Genomic DNA, 16,320 nt, shown 5'->3' with positions numbered 1-16,320 from the left:
AAAACAATTCACTGTAATCTTGCGTTGGTATTTTTCATTTATTCATTTTTTTGTAATTGTTGACTGAAAAAATAGAAAAATTTATTTTAAAGAAAATAATTTGCCCATTTCAATGGAAAGCTGACTGATATTTAAATCTAATACATTTTTTAAAATTACAATTCTTGATTTGCCTCCTCAATGAATTCCAAAAATAAATAAATATGTACATTCGAAACGTAAAAATAGAATACTCATCCCTACAGTACCAGATAATTATGTACTTTAAAGGTCTAGGTACCTATAAAGACTATATTCCAACAGATGTCAGCTTAGCATCCCACGTGAGCAATTAATTTTAAAAACGCTTCCCACACGGGTAATATACCGATAAATTGGACACCAATCAGATATAACTTATGTTGCTGAACTCGAGTTTTGCAAATTAAAATAAAAATAATTCGAATTTGCGCACTTCCTAAACTCTCATCGCGTATCTCTCAACTATGCAACACTGCTTGGCAAAAAAATCAATATTCGCCTACACGGTTTATAACCTACTTCCTCATTTTGGTGTTTTGATACCCTTACGTTAGACTCATCGTGTTGATGAATATTATTTTTTTTTTAGGTAACAAAACGTATCAATATTTATAAAAATGTGTGGCGGTTTTAATTGTTTGAAAAATTCTTTAATTTCGTTAAATATTTTGTACATGGTAAGTGGTAATTTTTTTCCAAAATATTATGCCAATTTTTATTTCATTTAATTTTACTTATTGTCCAGTTGGTTGGAGCTTTATTGATATATGTAAGCTGGTCCGGTAAATTGGAGTCTCCTTATACGGATAATATTCCAGTAGTAACGAGTATCGAAATATGTGGCACATTTTTAATCGTTCTGGCAGGACTCGGATTGGTTGGAGCAGTCAAACATCATCAAGTGATTCTGTTTTTTGTATCCTTTGCGTACAAATTATGCCTACGTGGAAGTTGACATTTTTCAAAGAGTTGTTTTCCTTAATTTTATGTATGTAGTATATGATCATATTGTTCATTTTATTCGTCACTCAGGTCATCGTTTCTTACACGTGTATGAATATGTCGACTGAACGAGAGAAAACTATCGCTACTCAGGTGAGTCACCCTTTTCAAAGCATAATGTTTGTTCTGCGCCTGCATATTGTGGGTATGCTATTTTATTAACGTTGCTTGTTTTCTTCACTACGTATCATTTTATGAGCCGATTTTTCATTTCAGAGCTGGAGTAATACAGATTATGACTCGAAGCTTCGTTTCCAAAAGGATTTCAATTGCTGCACGTACGATGTATCCATCCGAGCATTAACTGATATGTCGTGTCTCAATGTAAATAATATCAGTTGATTCATTCTTATAAGTTAAATGTGTACCTACAGCCTATTCTAGACTAGAATTAGTAAGAGCCTTCCACTCAGTGACTATGCAACACTTATTGATTCTTATACTGTGAAAACTAAAAATTGTGATTGATGAAAGATTGAGATTTCGAGCCATGAAACAGAGAACTTCATTCAAAAATTGTCAGACATTTTGCAAAATTTATGAAAAAATATGGAAAACAATTTCTCACTTTTTCTAACAATTTTCAATTTTATTTTTCTCGTTCAAAAACAGACAATGATTTAAAAATCTACCCGCATAAACTTAATAAGGGTTGCATTGTTACTAGATTTTAGGCCTCATTTATTTCTTGAGATGTCGTGCACACTCATAAGCAATATTATGGACATTTATTTTGTAGGTGTTTATCAATGAACTCCTAAATTGAATAATGAATTACTTACTTTTCAGATTCCTTGCTGCACTGATAAATTTGCAATGAATTGCGAATGTCCTACGTGTGAAAATAAATTGCAAAATAACTTGAGAAATGTTTTTCAACTGGCTGGATTTTGGGGAATTGTTTTCAGTTTCACTGAGGTAGATAATCTCAAGTTGAGATTTTATTTTTGAATCCTACATTTAAATTTGTCTATCAAAACGTTGAATTCATACTTGAGGTATATACTAACGATTTCTATTTTGCAGATTTTTGGAGTATGGTTGGCTAAAAGATACAGAAATCAAAAAGACCCTCGAGCTCATCCGAGTGCTTTTTTATAAGTTCCATCGAATTGGATACAGGATTGTGAACGGGTACGAGTAAATTTACATCAATCTCAAGCTAAAAATTGCATTCGAAAAATTCACTGTTTTGTGAATGTGATCATCGTCGGTCGTTTTTTTTTTTTTTTTTTTTTTTTTTTAGAAGAAATGTGTTCATTACTCACTTGACAATATGTACAATAAGTTGCCTATCATAAAAATTGAAGGTAAATGTTATTGGAGAATAATTTTATTTTTCAGATAATAAAACTACATCCACAGCTGCGGAGGCAGCATCACATATAAACGTCGCAAATTAATTTTAATGATCGTGTATTCATGTAAGAAAGCTCCGAAGTATTCATTCAAGATTAATTACAAATTAGAATATAAGTTGAGAGTGCAACAATTCGAATGTTGTATTTTTAATTACGTGTATCGAAACCATTTTAAAAAACATTTCAATTGTATTTTTTCTCAATACCTTTTTTTTACTATACGGTTGCCCTGCAAAATAATTAAACGCTTAATGTAGCTTAGGTATTTACATTGTACCTACCTATTCTTATTTAGACGTACGTACTACCTATTTTCTTCCTTTTCTCTAATACAGAATATTTATGTGATTTCTTGTACTTGACTCGTCTTCTCGCATTGCCAATTACTTACCTATAACTATAATTATCCGATAAAATGTTCAATAGTCAGAGTCCTATGTTAATTATGTTATCCGTACTTGAAGGATGATAACCATATGAAAACGTATACTGTACTTACCTGATCTCAGGAATTCAGGATTATTTCTTTTATGTTCGTATGAAAGTTGTTGAAGTATCTTTTTTAAGCTAATAGATTAAGGGAAATGTGTACAATTATTAATAAATTAAGTCAGCATTATTTTATTTGGTTTTATTTTATCTACCTATACGTTTTCAGGCAGTATAATGAATAAAAAAAAAAGTTAAGAATGCCATTATTGCCCTTATCAAATCTAACTGTGTTATATTCACATTGCTTGTAGCTACTTTTGTTGTATGGAAAAACAGTCATGCCCGAAAGCACTTCAGATAACGTCAGACCTACTTCATTCAGTACCCTTTTTGCTACCGAAAAACAGCGCCACCCTTTTTTTCCTTCAAGAAAAAGACCCAGTACGTTGAGCTGAATATGAAGAAAAACGAAATGAAAAGGAAAATAATAAAGGAACTGTTGAACAGTAGAGAGGTAGAAATTTCAAGTTAGGGTTAATCCCACGGGCATAATACGCCATAAACCCTCGCTTAAGCGACGCAATTGGGTACTCGACACTGGACAGTCCAAACCCCAATACTCTAATCCAGCCTCTCTGCGCCTTGTCAACCTGTCCTATTTTACTTTATTTCCTTTCGTTACACTTCCACATGCGATAGATTTTCATGAAGGTGTCCAAAAATTTTCATATTATGTATTGATTTACTTTTATTGGATGCTTTCTACCTATTTGTTATAATGTAGGATCGCGAAAGAAAAAATGTTGGAGAAAACTCAAATTCAGTGGAAACCTTTATTTTGAATTGAAAGTCATTCAGAAAAAATCCTGGGTTTATCGCTCTAGCCTCTAACCAACGTGTTTTAGAAAATGGTCCAATATCATTATTAGGGTTTTACTGAGTGATTAAAAATTTTCAAATCGCTCATTTTTCTGTAAATTCGTGTTTTGAAAATTTTTTATTCTCGAATATTTCGCATTATGTAGGTAAGTAATAAAGCCAAAACATAGAAAGATATAATTTCTGAAACTTGGAAAATATTTTGGAACGCAGTGGTGTCAATTTTTTGATCATTATTGACAAATTCTTTGTGGCTATTTTTCTCGTTTTTTTTGTTTTTTTTTTTTTTTTTTTTGAAATTGGCATCACTACTACTACGTACTAAAATATTTTACCAGTTTCAGAAATGATGCTTTTTCCATGTTTTCGCTTATTTAATGAGAAATATTTGAGAAGAAAAAATGTTCAAACACGAATGTAGGTATACTGAAAAACAAGTGATTTGCAATTTGCAAATTTTTAATCGCTCAGTATAGAGCCCTAAAAGTGGTCTTGGATTTTGATGGCAATAGCCTAACTCGACGCAGAATCTCAAACCCAATTTTTTTTTAGACTGGACCATTTTTCCAACGGGGCTAGAGCAAAGCACCGCCATTTTTTCGAAAATTCCTCCCCTCTGAACACCCATATCTCCTACCAGAGGCACCGCTGGAGCTAAAAAAAATGTTGAATGACTTCAACTCAGAATGAAGGTCCTCAGGTTTCCACTGTATATTAGGTCAAAATCCTTCAACATTTTATTTTTTTTGTGATCCACCTTAATTATAGAAATTTTTTAAAAAATTTTTTGTGGAAGGAAAGCTGGTTAAAACGTTAAAAATATTTGAAAAATTATTAGTTTTCATTTCAAGATTTGAAAAAAAAATTAGCGCATAGCTTTCAAGTTTAACACAGTCTTCTTTAATCCGGATTTGAATTTTTAAATACAAAATAGAGTCTGTTAACCGCAGTACGTAGTTTTGGATTTTGGAATCTTTAACATAGACCCAAAATGCGTTTTCTGCGGGTAGGTTGCTATTCATTTCACTTTTCACTTTCACTTCAGTAAAATCGAGCCCTTTTTTCATTAGGAGAAATTTCGATTGATAAATTTTCAGATATTATCAATTACGATTTCCAAGTTCAATTTTACCTAATGAATTGAAATTGAAAATTTTTACTTTCTTTATTTTGAAATATGAAAATGCAGCCTTACAACAGTCTACTCACTTACTTGAGACAATTGATACTGAGAGTTGAGACTTGAGACTTGAGTTTGAGATTATATCAAGCCTTCGACCAAAAATAAATGGTATGGTCGAAAGTATCAAATTAAAATTTATTTGAACAAATTCCCAATATCGAATATCCAAATTTAGGACCACCGAAGTCCGACACGGTTGACGGTTGGTCAAGTTGGTTTGTTTGTTTTTCACTTAAATTTCAGTTCAGACTTCAGATTTTATAAAAATTGAAAATCTCATGAAAAAGAAAAATCCAAGGAAATCCTGGTTTTTGACTTTTGTTATTTTTGATCCAGAAAAAAAACTAAAAAGTAAAAAAGTCCGACTTGACCTTCGAGACTGAGTTAGTATTTCCATACTCAAGCTCACGTGGCGAATCGAATCGATCGATGGCTTATCACTTTCTTATCAGTGAAAAAAAATCATGAAAAATTGAAAACGTGATCGTCTGATCTATTCGAGTTTCATTGCATTGTATTGCATCTTTTTTTAAATTTAGGCAATTAAATGTCCATTTAAACTTCTTGAACATGAAATCGTAACGTACATAAGTTGTTGGCGTAATTCCGCGAAGAAATATTTCATCAAATTCGCAAATTCGGTTGTGATAAGTGCATTCGGATTCTAGATCGATAAAGATTAGCAAATTCGCTAAATTGCTCGTCATTTTGTAAAATACAACATTTAATTCTTGCAAATGATACCCAAACTAACCTAAACCAGACCACATTCATTGAAAATCCCACTAATCATCCTAATTCATTCATGAAACTGACAACAGGTAAATTAGATTTCCTTGTTAACATGCAGCTTTTATCAATAATACATTCACAAATCGATGCTAGATTCGACATTAATCTTTTATCTGCGTTCGTATTTGTTTTCAGGTAACGACAAACATATAGTTATATTTTTACAATTCCGGTTAAATATCGCAATTATTCTAATCGCCGGAGATAAGTTCTGGTTCTTCATTTTCCAACAACACCTGCTGTAATCGATTAAGTTGCATTGTGAAGACACATTATTACAGGTTACGAGGTTACAACTTCAACAAACTGTGGTATTTTTCGAGTATTTTAGAAACGATAAATACTTATTATTATCTACGCGTTATCGTATTTACATCGAGTATTTCCTACGTGTAGTGGATTCATTCTCAAGAGGATTCAATTACGGTTCAACTCTACCTATAGGGTATTAGCATGTTATGTCACGAAAATTATTAATAGAGATCTGCATGCTAATACACGGGACAACGAATTGAATAGATATTTATCTAATATTGGTAAAATCATGATACAGCTGATTTGGAGATATTTTACGGTAGTCATTCGAGTATTTGCCAGAATGATGAAGTGTTTTGGTTCATTTTATTGGTAAATTTTCTAAAATTTGTTGCTCTTATAGTCCTATTCCAATTACGTAGGTTCGAAAGATGCGTTTAGAAGAACAATAAGCTCACTTACCTGTTGCTAATTGTGATTAAAACGTCGAAGATCTACAATGAATTGATGATCGGAACTTGGACGCTGACACTGGTATCTCTTCCTATATGCAGAATAATACTTACGTAAACAGTTCGAGTATTAGTTTTTTCGTCTATTTCTCCAAGCATTTACTTATACATATACATGATTATTGTACCTCATCCAATTTTGTATATTGTTAAGCGATAAGGTTCAGTTTTAATATGAAACGTGACTGAGCGCGATGTCAGTTTATTATAAAACGCTCCGCTCCGGCGAAAAGGTTGCTCGGTTTTTGTGGCAGGGGAGAAAATAAAAGCATGTTAAGCTGATGCATACGATGAATATGGTTTGGATATCAAACTCCATGTTCCACTTTTGATGGTTCGTTGGTTAATATACTATTTTTGTTATTGTTTTCAGTGATGCCTATATTTTTTCCTTACTACTACGAAGTGGATGTTTCCTCTCGAGATCTATGGCCTGAAGTATGCAGATTCTACACAATTTTCAATGAAAATTCAATCCTAAGAACACTGGCTACGTTGGTTGGTCTAATTGATAACGATAAAATATGTATCTTCACATGTGTACTTTCCTCCCGTTTCCCTATAAATAACTGTAAATTGTAATTATCTTCCCTGGTGTGTTTTTCAAACAATTGGCACTCGTTGTTTATCGGTTTTCTTTTCATCATTAGTATAGATACAGCTCTTTTCATCGAGTTTTGTCCCAACAAACCCCTATATCCTTTGGTTCACTTCCGTTGTACCCGTTCAAAGATATATTTCAGTAGGAAAATAATGTTGTAGGTAAATGGACACGATATAATGTATGTAAACAAAACTCGTTGCCATCATTAATTATTAAAACTACCGGTTATCAGCGTAGGTCTAGGTACATCAATAATTCGATTATTCCGGTTGATTGATCGCTTTCGTTCTCGTATGAAGAAGAGACAAAATTATATGAAAAACACTCGCGACATGGTTTTTTTCCTCTAATTGGGAGATGGCTTCTTGGAACATGAGCTACGAAGACTGGACATTTTAGAATCGGATCCGGCGATACGCAGATTCGTATCCGGCGTGCCGTGCACCTACCTCGCTACCTATAGCTCTACATTACAATGGAATTTGCAAAATATGTTCGGAGATTTTACACGATAGTGGTGACACGACGAAGGTATATATTGCATACGTGTACATAGGCGAATCAGCAGAAGCTGTTTTATTCGTTGATTTATAACCCGGTTTCGGTTTTGATAACAGAGGCGACGTCTACTCTCGGAAAGAAAATCACACGAATATTACCAACAATTAACGCGGCAATGATTAATGGTGCGACGTTCGCTTATATAATGAATAACGTGAAATGTATAAAACAGTAGTTTGTTCAAAAACTAAATAACATAAGCCGGCTTCGTGTGTGAGATTTGTGTACCCCTCCGTTTGGTAAGAGGTGCCCCCTTCGCGCGGCTCCTTTCGTTGGTCTATCATAAAAGCCACACCACACATTTTCAAAAGCAACTCGAAAACTATTCTTCGGCGTTCTTTTACGCTTCGTTGTTTTGGAAACTTCGTAGTCGTCAAAATCCCGACCGACGTCTTTTGAGGCTCTTTTCTTCGATAGACGACGCGTATCGCGCCTCCTCCCGTCGCCCGCCGCTCTTCATCAAAGTTGGCGGCGCTGTGCGGCACTGACGTTCCCCATCCACTGTTGCACACGTATTTTGATTAATGATTCTGCTCTGTGTACCATCTCGGGCTGCTCGGGATCCACGAATATACACCGTAGATATACAACTATATACCATAGCGTTATGCTATACTATACCGAAGTGCGTTCTAACCCGATGCTGTATTACTCTATACAACTATCGCATCGTCGTATATCCGATGTGGATGTTGTAAAACCATGGGTCTCGAAAATAACTGATCCGCGATGACTAAGTCAGGGTTCTCCAACTTTTTTTTTCTTTTTTTGATTCGACTACTGTAGCTATACGCAGGATAATTTTTATATACCGCACAAATACAATGCACCCTGCACTGAATGCAATTCACGCTTTTGTCGCCAATCGTGTAGCTTTTTACAGCTGATAAGCATCGCTGATTTTTGCGCCTCACAATGATGTTTTCATTTGCGATTTTCCTAGCGATGGATATAGCCCGCTACTGTACCCGGAAATGAAGCGAGTTTTTTTTTTTACTCGTACCATCTGTGTTTTGGGTTCGGAAATGTTTTTTTTTTAGAACTGAGAAGAATTAGAGGAAGATCATATCGCAAACGTATCTCTATGGATTTTTTAGATAACTGCTGGTTTATTGTTTGTATTGAAGTAATATCTTGATTCGTTATCGTTCTTAGACAAATTTGAAGAAATATCATTCTGAGTCGAGAATTTATCTATGTACTTTGGTCTCTTTACCAACATTTTATGCTTCTGCATCGATTCTTTTTATTTAATTTTCACATGCGAGATTATTTTTGCAATCTTTGAAGTGTGGTCCTACAAATCTGATACTCATTTTTTATCAGTTCTTTCTTCCCTCGAAATAGTAATTACTCATTAGATAATATTTGTTCCAGATATGGTGTTCAAAAGAGGTAAAGGAAATGTAATTTTTACCTCTCGTTCATTCTCAAAGTGAAAAAAAAAAATCAGTAGATTGCTGAATCAACCGGATATTCAGTCTCTGGAAAACCCAAACCGTAAAAAAGAAGGAAATACTGGAATATTTTTCAATTTTAATTTCAAAATCAAAGAATTCTGGAAATAAAATCTCGTTTTTTCTAGCAAAATTTTTTTTTTTTTCGATCCTACATGAAACATGGGGAAAGAAGTCCATTTGGAGCAGAGGTTTTGTGTCTCAAATTGGGACTTAAAATTCTTGGAAACAGTGAACATCTCTCTGATTGGAAGAATAATTTTCTATAACAAAGATTTAAAAGTTGAAGCTTCATTTATGTTTGGGTCCAAGCATCTTGAACCTCCCCCCTTCCCCTCGGAGAGGAAAGATGTTGAAAATTTAGCTCTAAAAGTGATTGGAGGGGAGGGGGGGAGGCTTGTGTGTTTCAAAATATTTGAAAACTATGTGTAGATTCACTCAATTCCACAATCATGATTCAAGAATTGAAATAAATACGCTGTTGTTTGGAATGAAGGACTTGAAATAAGGTGGGGAAAGGGCCGAGGGGTTCGAACGAAGTACTGATTATTCAAATGTGGCATTCAAAACCTCTCCTCTCACTCCAAACTCATCGTAAATGTCATAATAGGGCTCGTACTCGGTTACTTTTTGTGTAACCAAGATTACTTACTGAAGTTACGAAAAGTTATTTTCGGGTACCTACGTCTTTTTTAAATTTTGGTTACTAAAGTAACTTTTTTTGAAAATCTTCCATAATCCAATTTTTTCCAATCTCGGTCATAAATACTGCGTGAAGAAAGCAAGAAAAAATGTCTCAAAATTATAACAGAAACGAATCCTACCTTTTTAGAACTCTCAAAAGGCATTGTTTCTTGCTAAAAATTTAAAAAAAAATAAAAATTGTAGTTCCTCGCAGAAAATTCCAAAAAGTCTCGTTTTTTGCCAAAACAATCCAAAAATCTCTCTTTTGTGGCTGGAATTTTCAAAAACAGAAGAAAAAAAGTAACGCTTTTTCAATAAAGATTGCGTATAAAAGTAACTTTTCTGTCAATAATTTCTTTACTAGTTTTTTTTTTTTTTTTTTTTGCTAAAATAGGTACTTTAATAATCTTGCTTTTTGCAAAAAATTTATAAAACATTTCGCTTTTTAGCAAAATTGTTGAAAAGTTACCTACTTACTCTTTTCCCCAAAAATTGAACACCCCCAAGTGGAGATTTGTTGCCAAAAATTACCTATAAACGTTCGACTTTTTACGAAAAACGATGCAAAATAGCCCCAACTTTTCAGAATAAAAATTGCCAGAAAATATCACTTGTTTGTCAATAATTGCCAAAAAGTCTAGTTTTTTGCTAAAATTGTCATTCTTTTTTTTCAACAAAATATTCTCGCTTTTTGGCAAAGTTGCTACTAAGTCTAATTTTTTTTCAAAAATTACTCAAAAATCTTCTTTCTTTTTTGTCTGAAATTTCCAAAAAGTACCACTTTTGCCATTAATTTACTAAAATCCTAAAAATTCCCACTTTTTACCAAATTTGTCAAAAATTGCTAAGAAGCCCTGCTTTTTACAGTCACATATTAAAATTATTGCCAAAGTCTTATTTTTGTGCCAAAATTTGCAAAAAGTCTCGCCTTTTGTCAAAATTGCAAAGAAGTTTCATTTTTTCCAGAAATTGCTAAAACATTAATTTTTTGCAAAAAATTCCAAAAAGCTTCACAATTTTCCAAAAATTGATCCTAATGTATTGTTTTTTTTGTCAGAAATTGCTAAAAACGCCTTTCTTTTGCTGAAGTTGTCAAAAGTTTCGCTTTTTGCTTGAAATTGTAAAATTTTTTCCTTGTTGCCACAAATTACAAAAATCTTGATTTTTTTGACAAAAATTACGAAAAAATCATTTTTTGACACTAATTGCCAAAAAGTTGTGCTTTTTGATGAAATTGTGCAAGTATCTTTCGAGTTCCATTTTTAGATTTTTATTAAAAACGAAAAGTTCTTTATTTCGAGAATTTTTTCTGCATTAAAATAGTGTAACTTTTTTGGTTACATTTCTTAATTACATGAAGTTACTTTTTTTTGAACAAAAAAAAAAAAATGAGTACGAGCCCTGGTCATAATCCTACGGTCTCTAGATTATCAAATTCAGTTTTTCAATCAGAAAAAATTGTCGAATTAGGAGATAGGTGAATTTCACTGTTGTCAAGTAATTTGGTGCGTAAATTCTCTGACATGTTGATTTTAGGTTGAATTCTGAAATGTGAAGAAAGAAGCATACTCAGAGTTTTGTATAATGCTTCCATTCAAATTTTCTTTTGCGCTGAGGTGATCTTGATGCCATTAGAAAAACCTATACCACCAGCCCATTATTAATTACAAAAAATTCATATTCATCGTACCAATTAAGGTTATTTGTTGATTTAGATAACCAAACAGAAGATTTTATCATCGAGCTCATTTATTTACATAAAAACTCGAATTTAGACACATAATTTTTGGAAAGAGTGTAGGTTACATATAACCTAGCCTCGTATGATAAATAGAAAACGAGCAACATGCAATGGAACGTTGATCGTTGCTAATTACATTAATATGATTAAACGAATTTTTTACGCATTAATTTAGATAATAACTAAGATGATATTAATTCACAAAGGGTGGCACCATAAGTACGTTTTGTACGTAACATATTCCAAAGTACTAATATTTCTCCAGTCGCGAATGACTTATGTCTCAAACTCACGGATTTTGAGCATTAGAATATAATAATTTTTTTTTCAAATAATTTGTAGTCATTCGATCGTCCCATTCATCACTTACTTTTAATGGAAAGTTTCACGTCATTGTAACACGTAGGGTGAAAAAAAACGCCCTGGAAGCTTTCAAACAAAAGCTTAAAACACTCAAACACGCGGTGTTGCCTCTAGACCTACATTGTACATAGTATACGTAGTTTGTACAACAGTATAATTTTTTTGTTTTCTAGAAAAACGAAACGTATTTTACGCTACGTTTTTCCGCCGTGACCAGCCAATTTATTATTTGTAGTTAAAAAGTCCGTAAACATGTGGAAGAGTTGAAATGAAATTTTAGCACGTTCCTGCAACCGCTATTGATCGTCGTTTGTCGACTGCGGTTTTGTAGTGCTGTATATTCCAACACTCTCGCGTAAGGGTAAAACGCGTTGCGGGTTGTATGGTCACGACAGGGGTACCGGAATTTTACTCGTAGAATGGTGCCGAAGCAAGACCAGAGAAGCAGAGGCGGAAAAGTGATGAAATCGCCGTCCAATTCATCGGCCATCTTTCATTATGGTCGAGAAGACGAAAGCGGCTAACCTCATCGACCTGAATTAAGTTTTGGCTTTTAATTAATATTTCGAATGGGTCGTACTATCGATTAGGGTTTTCTTGGTTTTAAAGAGGTTAAAATAGGGTTCTTGAAGGGAGCTTATCGGTCTCGTCTCTATACTAACTATATATATACTCGTTGGCCTATCCTATGGGTTAAGAAAAACTCGTATAACCCAAACGAGTTGAAGCGTTTGAAAATAAAGTGGGTAGGTTTGTTATTGGATGAGAAAAAAGAAATGTTGCAGGTAAACTCATTCTTTGTGAAATGATGAAAATGGGTTCTCCTGTACAGCCAGCGTTACCAACCTCTAATTGATCCTTCGTTTAAAGAAGTGTTTCAGAATTTCGGTTTCATTGATTTTAACTGGGAAAATGTGTACGGGAAAAAGTATTCCTCTTAGAATCGAGCACTTTTCAAGTCCAGAATGACAATTCTCTCAAATATTTTTGTTGAGAGGTTTCAAAAACATAAAAAATACAAAACTGACGAGATCGGAAAACAGCTCAAAGTATGTGCCCATGCCCATGCCCCCGTCCCTCGTCCTTTCTGTTTAAATCAACTCTTGGTGAGAAATTATTGAATTACAATTTGAGGCTTTGATAACATTGAATTTTCAACGTCTGATGCTAATAATTGCAGAACCTTCATTTTTTGGGCCTTTCAGCCTTGGAATAATCGTCCCTTTGCCTACCCCATCCTCTCTGCGTCCGTTTCTAAAAAAATATTTACACCTCTTCGTGTTGAAATTGACATTCCTATTCCTCGGACTACTCATTTTCAAATAGTTTTTTTTAAATTATGTACATACATTTTCCAAAATTTTGAAGAGAAATGGATGCATAGTTTTTATTATTTTTTAGACCTGTTTGCCTACTAAGTAATTTGAGCAATTTTGACTATTTTAGAGTTATTTTAAACAATTAGTACGTGATATTTCAAGTACCTACGGCATATGATGATTAGATACCATATCATCTAATGACTTTATTCCAAGTACCTATTTAAAATAATTTTTATCAATAAGTTTTGCTTTTTGAAATTTTGACTGAGAATTTCTTGCAATATTTTGAACAATTTAAATTTGTTTTAGGCAAACAGTTTTCATGGTAGGTAGTAGGTACCTATAATTACCAAAATATCTAAAATTATTTGAATAATTTTTATCTGTCTTTAGATGATTTTATGTGTTCATTATCTGTAATTTAATGCATTTTCACTTTGATTGAAACTATTTTTAAAACATTTCAATAGTTTTGACCAATTTTATGATTTCACCTATATCTACATTAATTTTAATGCGGAAATATTCAAATGTAATTTCATTGTGCGTTGATTAAATTTAAAAAAAAATTAAATCAATAATCCAGAAGCTGTGGAAATTAAATGAGTCCTGTGTATAATTTTAGCCAACTTATGCGTTCTCGATGAAATATTATGCAATCACCATACATAAGATGACATTTTTCAAACGTTTTTTCATCGTGCAGCTAAAGTTCGTGGAACTTTTCTAAATTTTTACGTCATTTCTATAAAAAAGTACTTTAGTTAATTTTGAAATATTTCAATCGAATCTTAAAAGATTTTGAATAAGTAACTAATTTTTGCAGAAAGCATACCTATCCTAAGAAATTTTTATAGTTTTGAACGAAAATTGAAGAAACTATACCCAAAATGGATAAGTTAATTTCAACATTACTCGTATAACAAAATTGCGTAAAATTTCAATAATTGCTCAGCGGAATAGTGAACCATTGAAAAAATAATGCTAAAAGTGTTGTGTTGAAATGTTTATTCCTCCGATGATCATGTTAAAAAAATTGACAGCCCCGAAAAGGTCTTCAAAAAACACAACATGTTAACATTAGTCGAGTTGAACACTGGCGGGTACCTAGGGCTCCCCCCCGGAAAGTTCGACAATATAAAAAAAATTCCGTAAATACTAAAAAAAAATAAAAGAATTTGAAAAAAATAAAAAATAAATAAATAAAATTTGGTAACTTTTTCAAAAAATGTTGAATTCTTTTTAAGTCAAAATTATTTAAAAAGATACAAAATCTGTCAAGGTTGTCACATTGAAATTGTCGAATTAGGTATGGAACATTATTACTTGAAAAGCAATTTTTTATTTCACAAAAATTCAAAGTTTTTTCAAACAAAAAAAAATTATTTAGGTATGTACTTCCATTTTTTCTCAGAGGGGGGGGGGTAGTGAAAATTAGTGACTTGCCACTTCAATTTAGCCCCTCCTCCCACCTGCAAAGGAAGAAAATACAAAAAGGCCTGCATTATAAAAATTGATTCGAGAATCTATGTACAATTTCTGCCTCATGCAGCGATTAACGATAATTTTGTCTTTTGTCAAATTTTCAATTTTTGGGGTTTTGGCTTACGAAGAGATGGTCAAATGTGATAGTTGCTGGGACTTGGAGTCGAAAGTGGGGGCTGGAAAATTTTTCTGCAGAGTATTTTTTTAAACAATTATAGTAATAAACCACTTCATACTTGAGGAGCCAAAATTGGAAATGCAGTCTCAGGAGAGTCTTGAGGCCTCGGGAAGCGGTTGAAAAAAAAGGAACTGGGAGGCAAAAGATGGAAACACTTTATTCTCCGATTTTGTCTATTTTTCATTAGCCGTAAAACCCATTTGTAATTTTCAAAAAAATTTCGCTGGTTGAACAAAAAAATGGAGGATGCTACAGAGTTTTCAATTTTCTAAACTATGGTCCAAAAATTATACGTACTTGAATTGATGGAAAAATCAAATCTCCAGTTTTTTATCTCGGAAAAATACATTTCTGGTCACATCTAAATTGCAATATCATTTGAAAGTCCAATTTTGACATGGGTGGCGGACGTGGTGGTACTTTATGATAAGTATATCGCACCTCGGGAGTAATAAGGTTACATCTCAAAAAAGTGAAATTTTACAGGAGAGTGATTTTCTTTTTTTCAAAAACTTGATACATTATTTTTATCAACTTATAATTAATTGTGAGGAATGAATAGCACTTCATTTTAAAGAAATTGTATCTTACCTTCATTTAGCATAAGAACACTTTGAAAAATGAAATCTTATAGAGGAAATATTTCAATGTTTGGAAAACATTTTGAGTTATAACCTTTCATTAAAGTCGATGTGGAGGTGAAAAGAAGCGTCCAAAAAAAATTTCTTGATAACAACGTTGTAGAGAATTAAATTTCCAATCGACTTAATGTCGTTAGTTTTTTTTCTAGAGTGCTTAGTTTCTGAGTTTTTCTCAAAAAACTAAAATTTCATTATTCAAAACAATCAAAACTGTTTGTCAACACTTTGTATGTACGAAATTTGCTCAAAAAAGGTGAAGTTTTTTGAGATGTACCCTTATAACTCCAAACAACTTGCAATGTTGTTGGGATTTTGAGTTAGGCCATTTGCGTTTTTTACAAGATCTTAGATAATGTACCCAACTCAAAGTGTAATTTTTGGTTGAGGGGGGTCATACAAACCCCAAAAATGCAAAAACGTCAAAATCAATTTTTTTGAGATTTAACATTGAGCTCAAATATTAAAAAAAAAAAAAATCAAAACCAAGCAAAAAATGAACAAAAGTTCCGAAATGTGCGATTAGAGAGCTACAGCTCCAAGAAGACGTCTTTTCTCTAAATCTTAATTCCAATTTCCAACATGTTTATGGGAGTCTGTCTATAAATAAGAAACGTGGTATTTATTGGACTGTAATTTTTTTTAAATCTCAAAAAATATGATAAGGCAGCTACAACTCTGGGAATATAATTTTTTCGTTGCATATCCCATTTAACAAAACAACACATTTCGGGGCCTTTTTTGATAGAGCAGTAAATTAAAGTGTATTTTTCAAACGTTTACAACTTTTTTTCTACATTCTTGAACTATTTTGGAAAATTGAAAATCCTGCAGGGCTCTCTATTTTCTA

At 32.8% G+C, this 16,320-nt stretch overlaps 1 protein-coding gene across 2 annotated transcripts; it reads left to right on the top strand.

The window, feature by feature from the left end:
• Positions 1-524: 524 nt before the first annotated feature.
• Positions 525-3,003, top strand: Tsp97E (Tetraspanin 97E). Of its 2 annotated transcripts, XM_065364075.1 has the most exons (7): positions 527-698; positions 767-937; positions 1,018-1,116; positions 1,240-1,347; positions 1,813-1,941; positions 2,050-2,157; positions 2,368-3,003. In XM_065364075.1, the coding sequence occupies exons 1-6, from the start codon at positions 639-641 to the stop codon at positions 2,122-2,124; spliced, it is 642 nt and encodes a 213-aa protein (XP_065220147.1). In that variant the 5' UTR covers positions 527-638; the 3' UTR covers positions 2,125-2,157; positions 2,368-3,003. The 2 variants fall into 2 exon arrangements, with proteins under 2 accessions (XP_065220148.1, XP_065220147.1); XM_065364076.1 differs by lacking the exon at positions 2,368-3,003 and having other exon boundaries at positions 525-698; positions 2,050-2,160.
• Positions 3,004-16,320: the final 13,317 nt, after the last annotated feature.

The sequence above is a fragment of the Planococcus citri genome, chromosome 4 (genome assembly GCF_950023065.1).
Source record: "Planococcus citri chromosome 4, ihPlaCitr1.1, whole genome shotgun sequence".
NCBI classification, from domain to species: Eukaryota; Metazoa; Arthropoda; class Insecta; order Hemiptera; family Pseudococcidae; genus Planococcus; species Planococcus citri.
The sequence above is the reverse complement of the archived record's forward strand: the minus strand, read 5'-3'. Positions and strand labels throughout refer to the sequence as shown.

Excerpts from the sequence above, each read along its gene's own strand:
- Tsp97E (XM_065364075.1), top strand. The coding sequence starts at position 639 with ATGTGTGGCGGTTTTAATTGTTTGAAAAATTCTTTAATTTCGTTAAAT. Across the intron at positions 1,117-1,239 it reads AGAAAACTATCGCTACTCAG|AGCTGGAGTAATACAGATTA; the intron begins GTGAGTCACCCT and ends TTTTCATTTCAG. Across the intron at positions 1,348-1,812 it reads CTGATATGTCGTGTCTCAAT|ATTCCTTGCTGCACTGATAA; the intron begins GTAAATAATATC and ends CTTACTTTTCAG.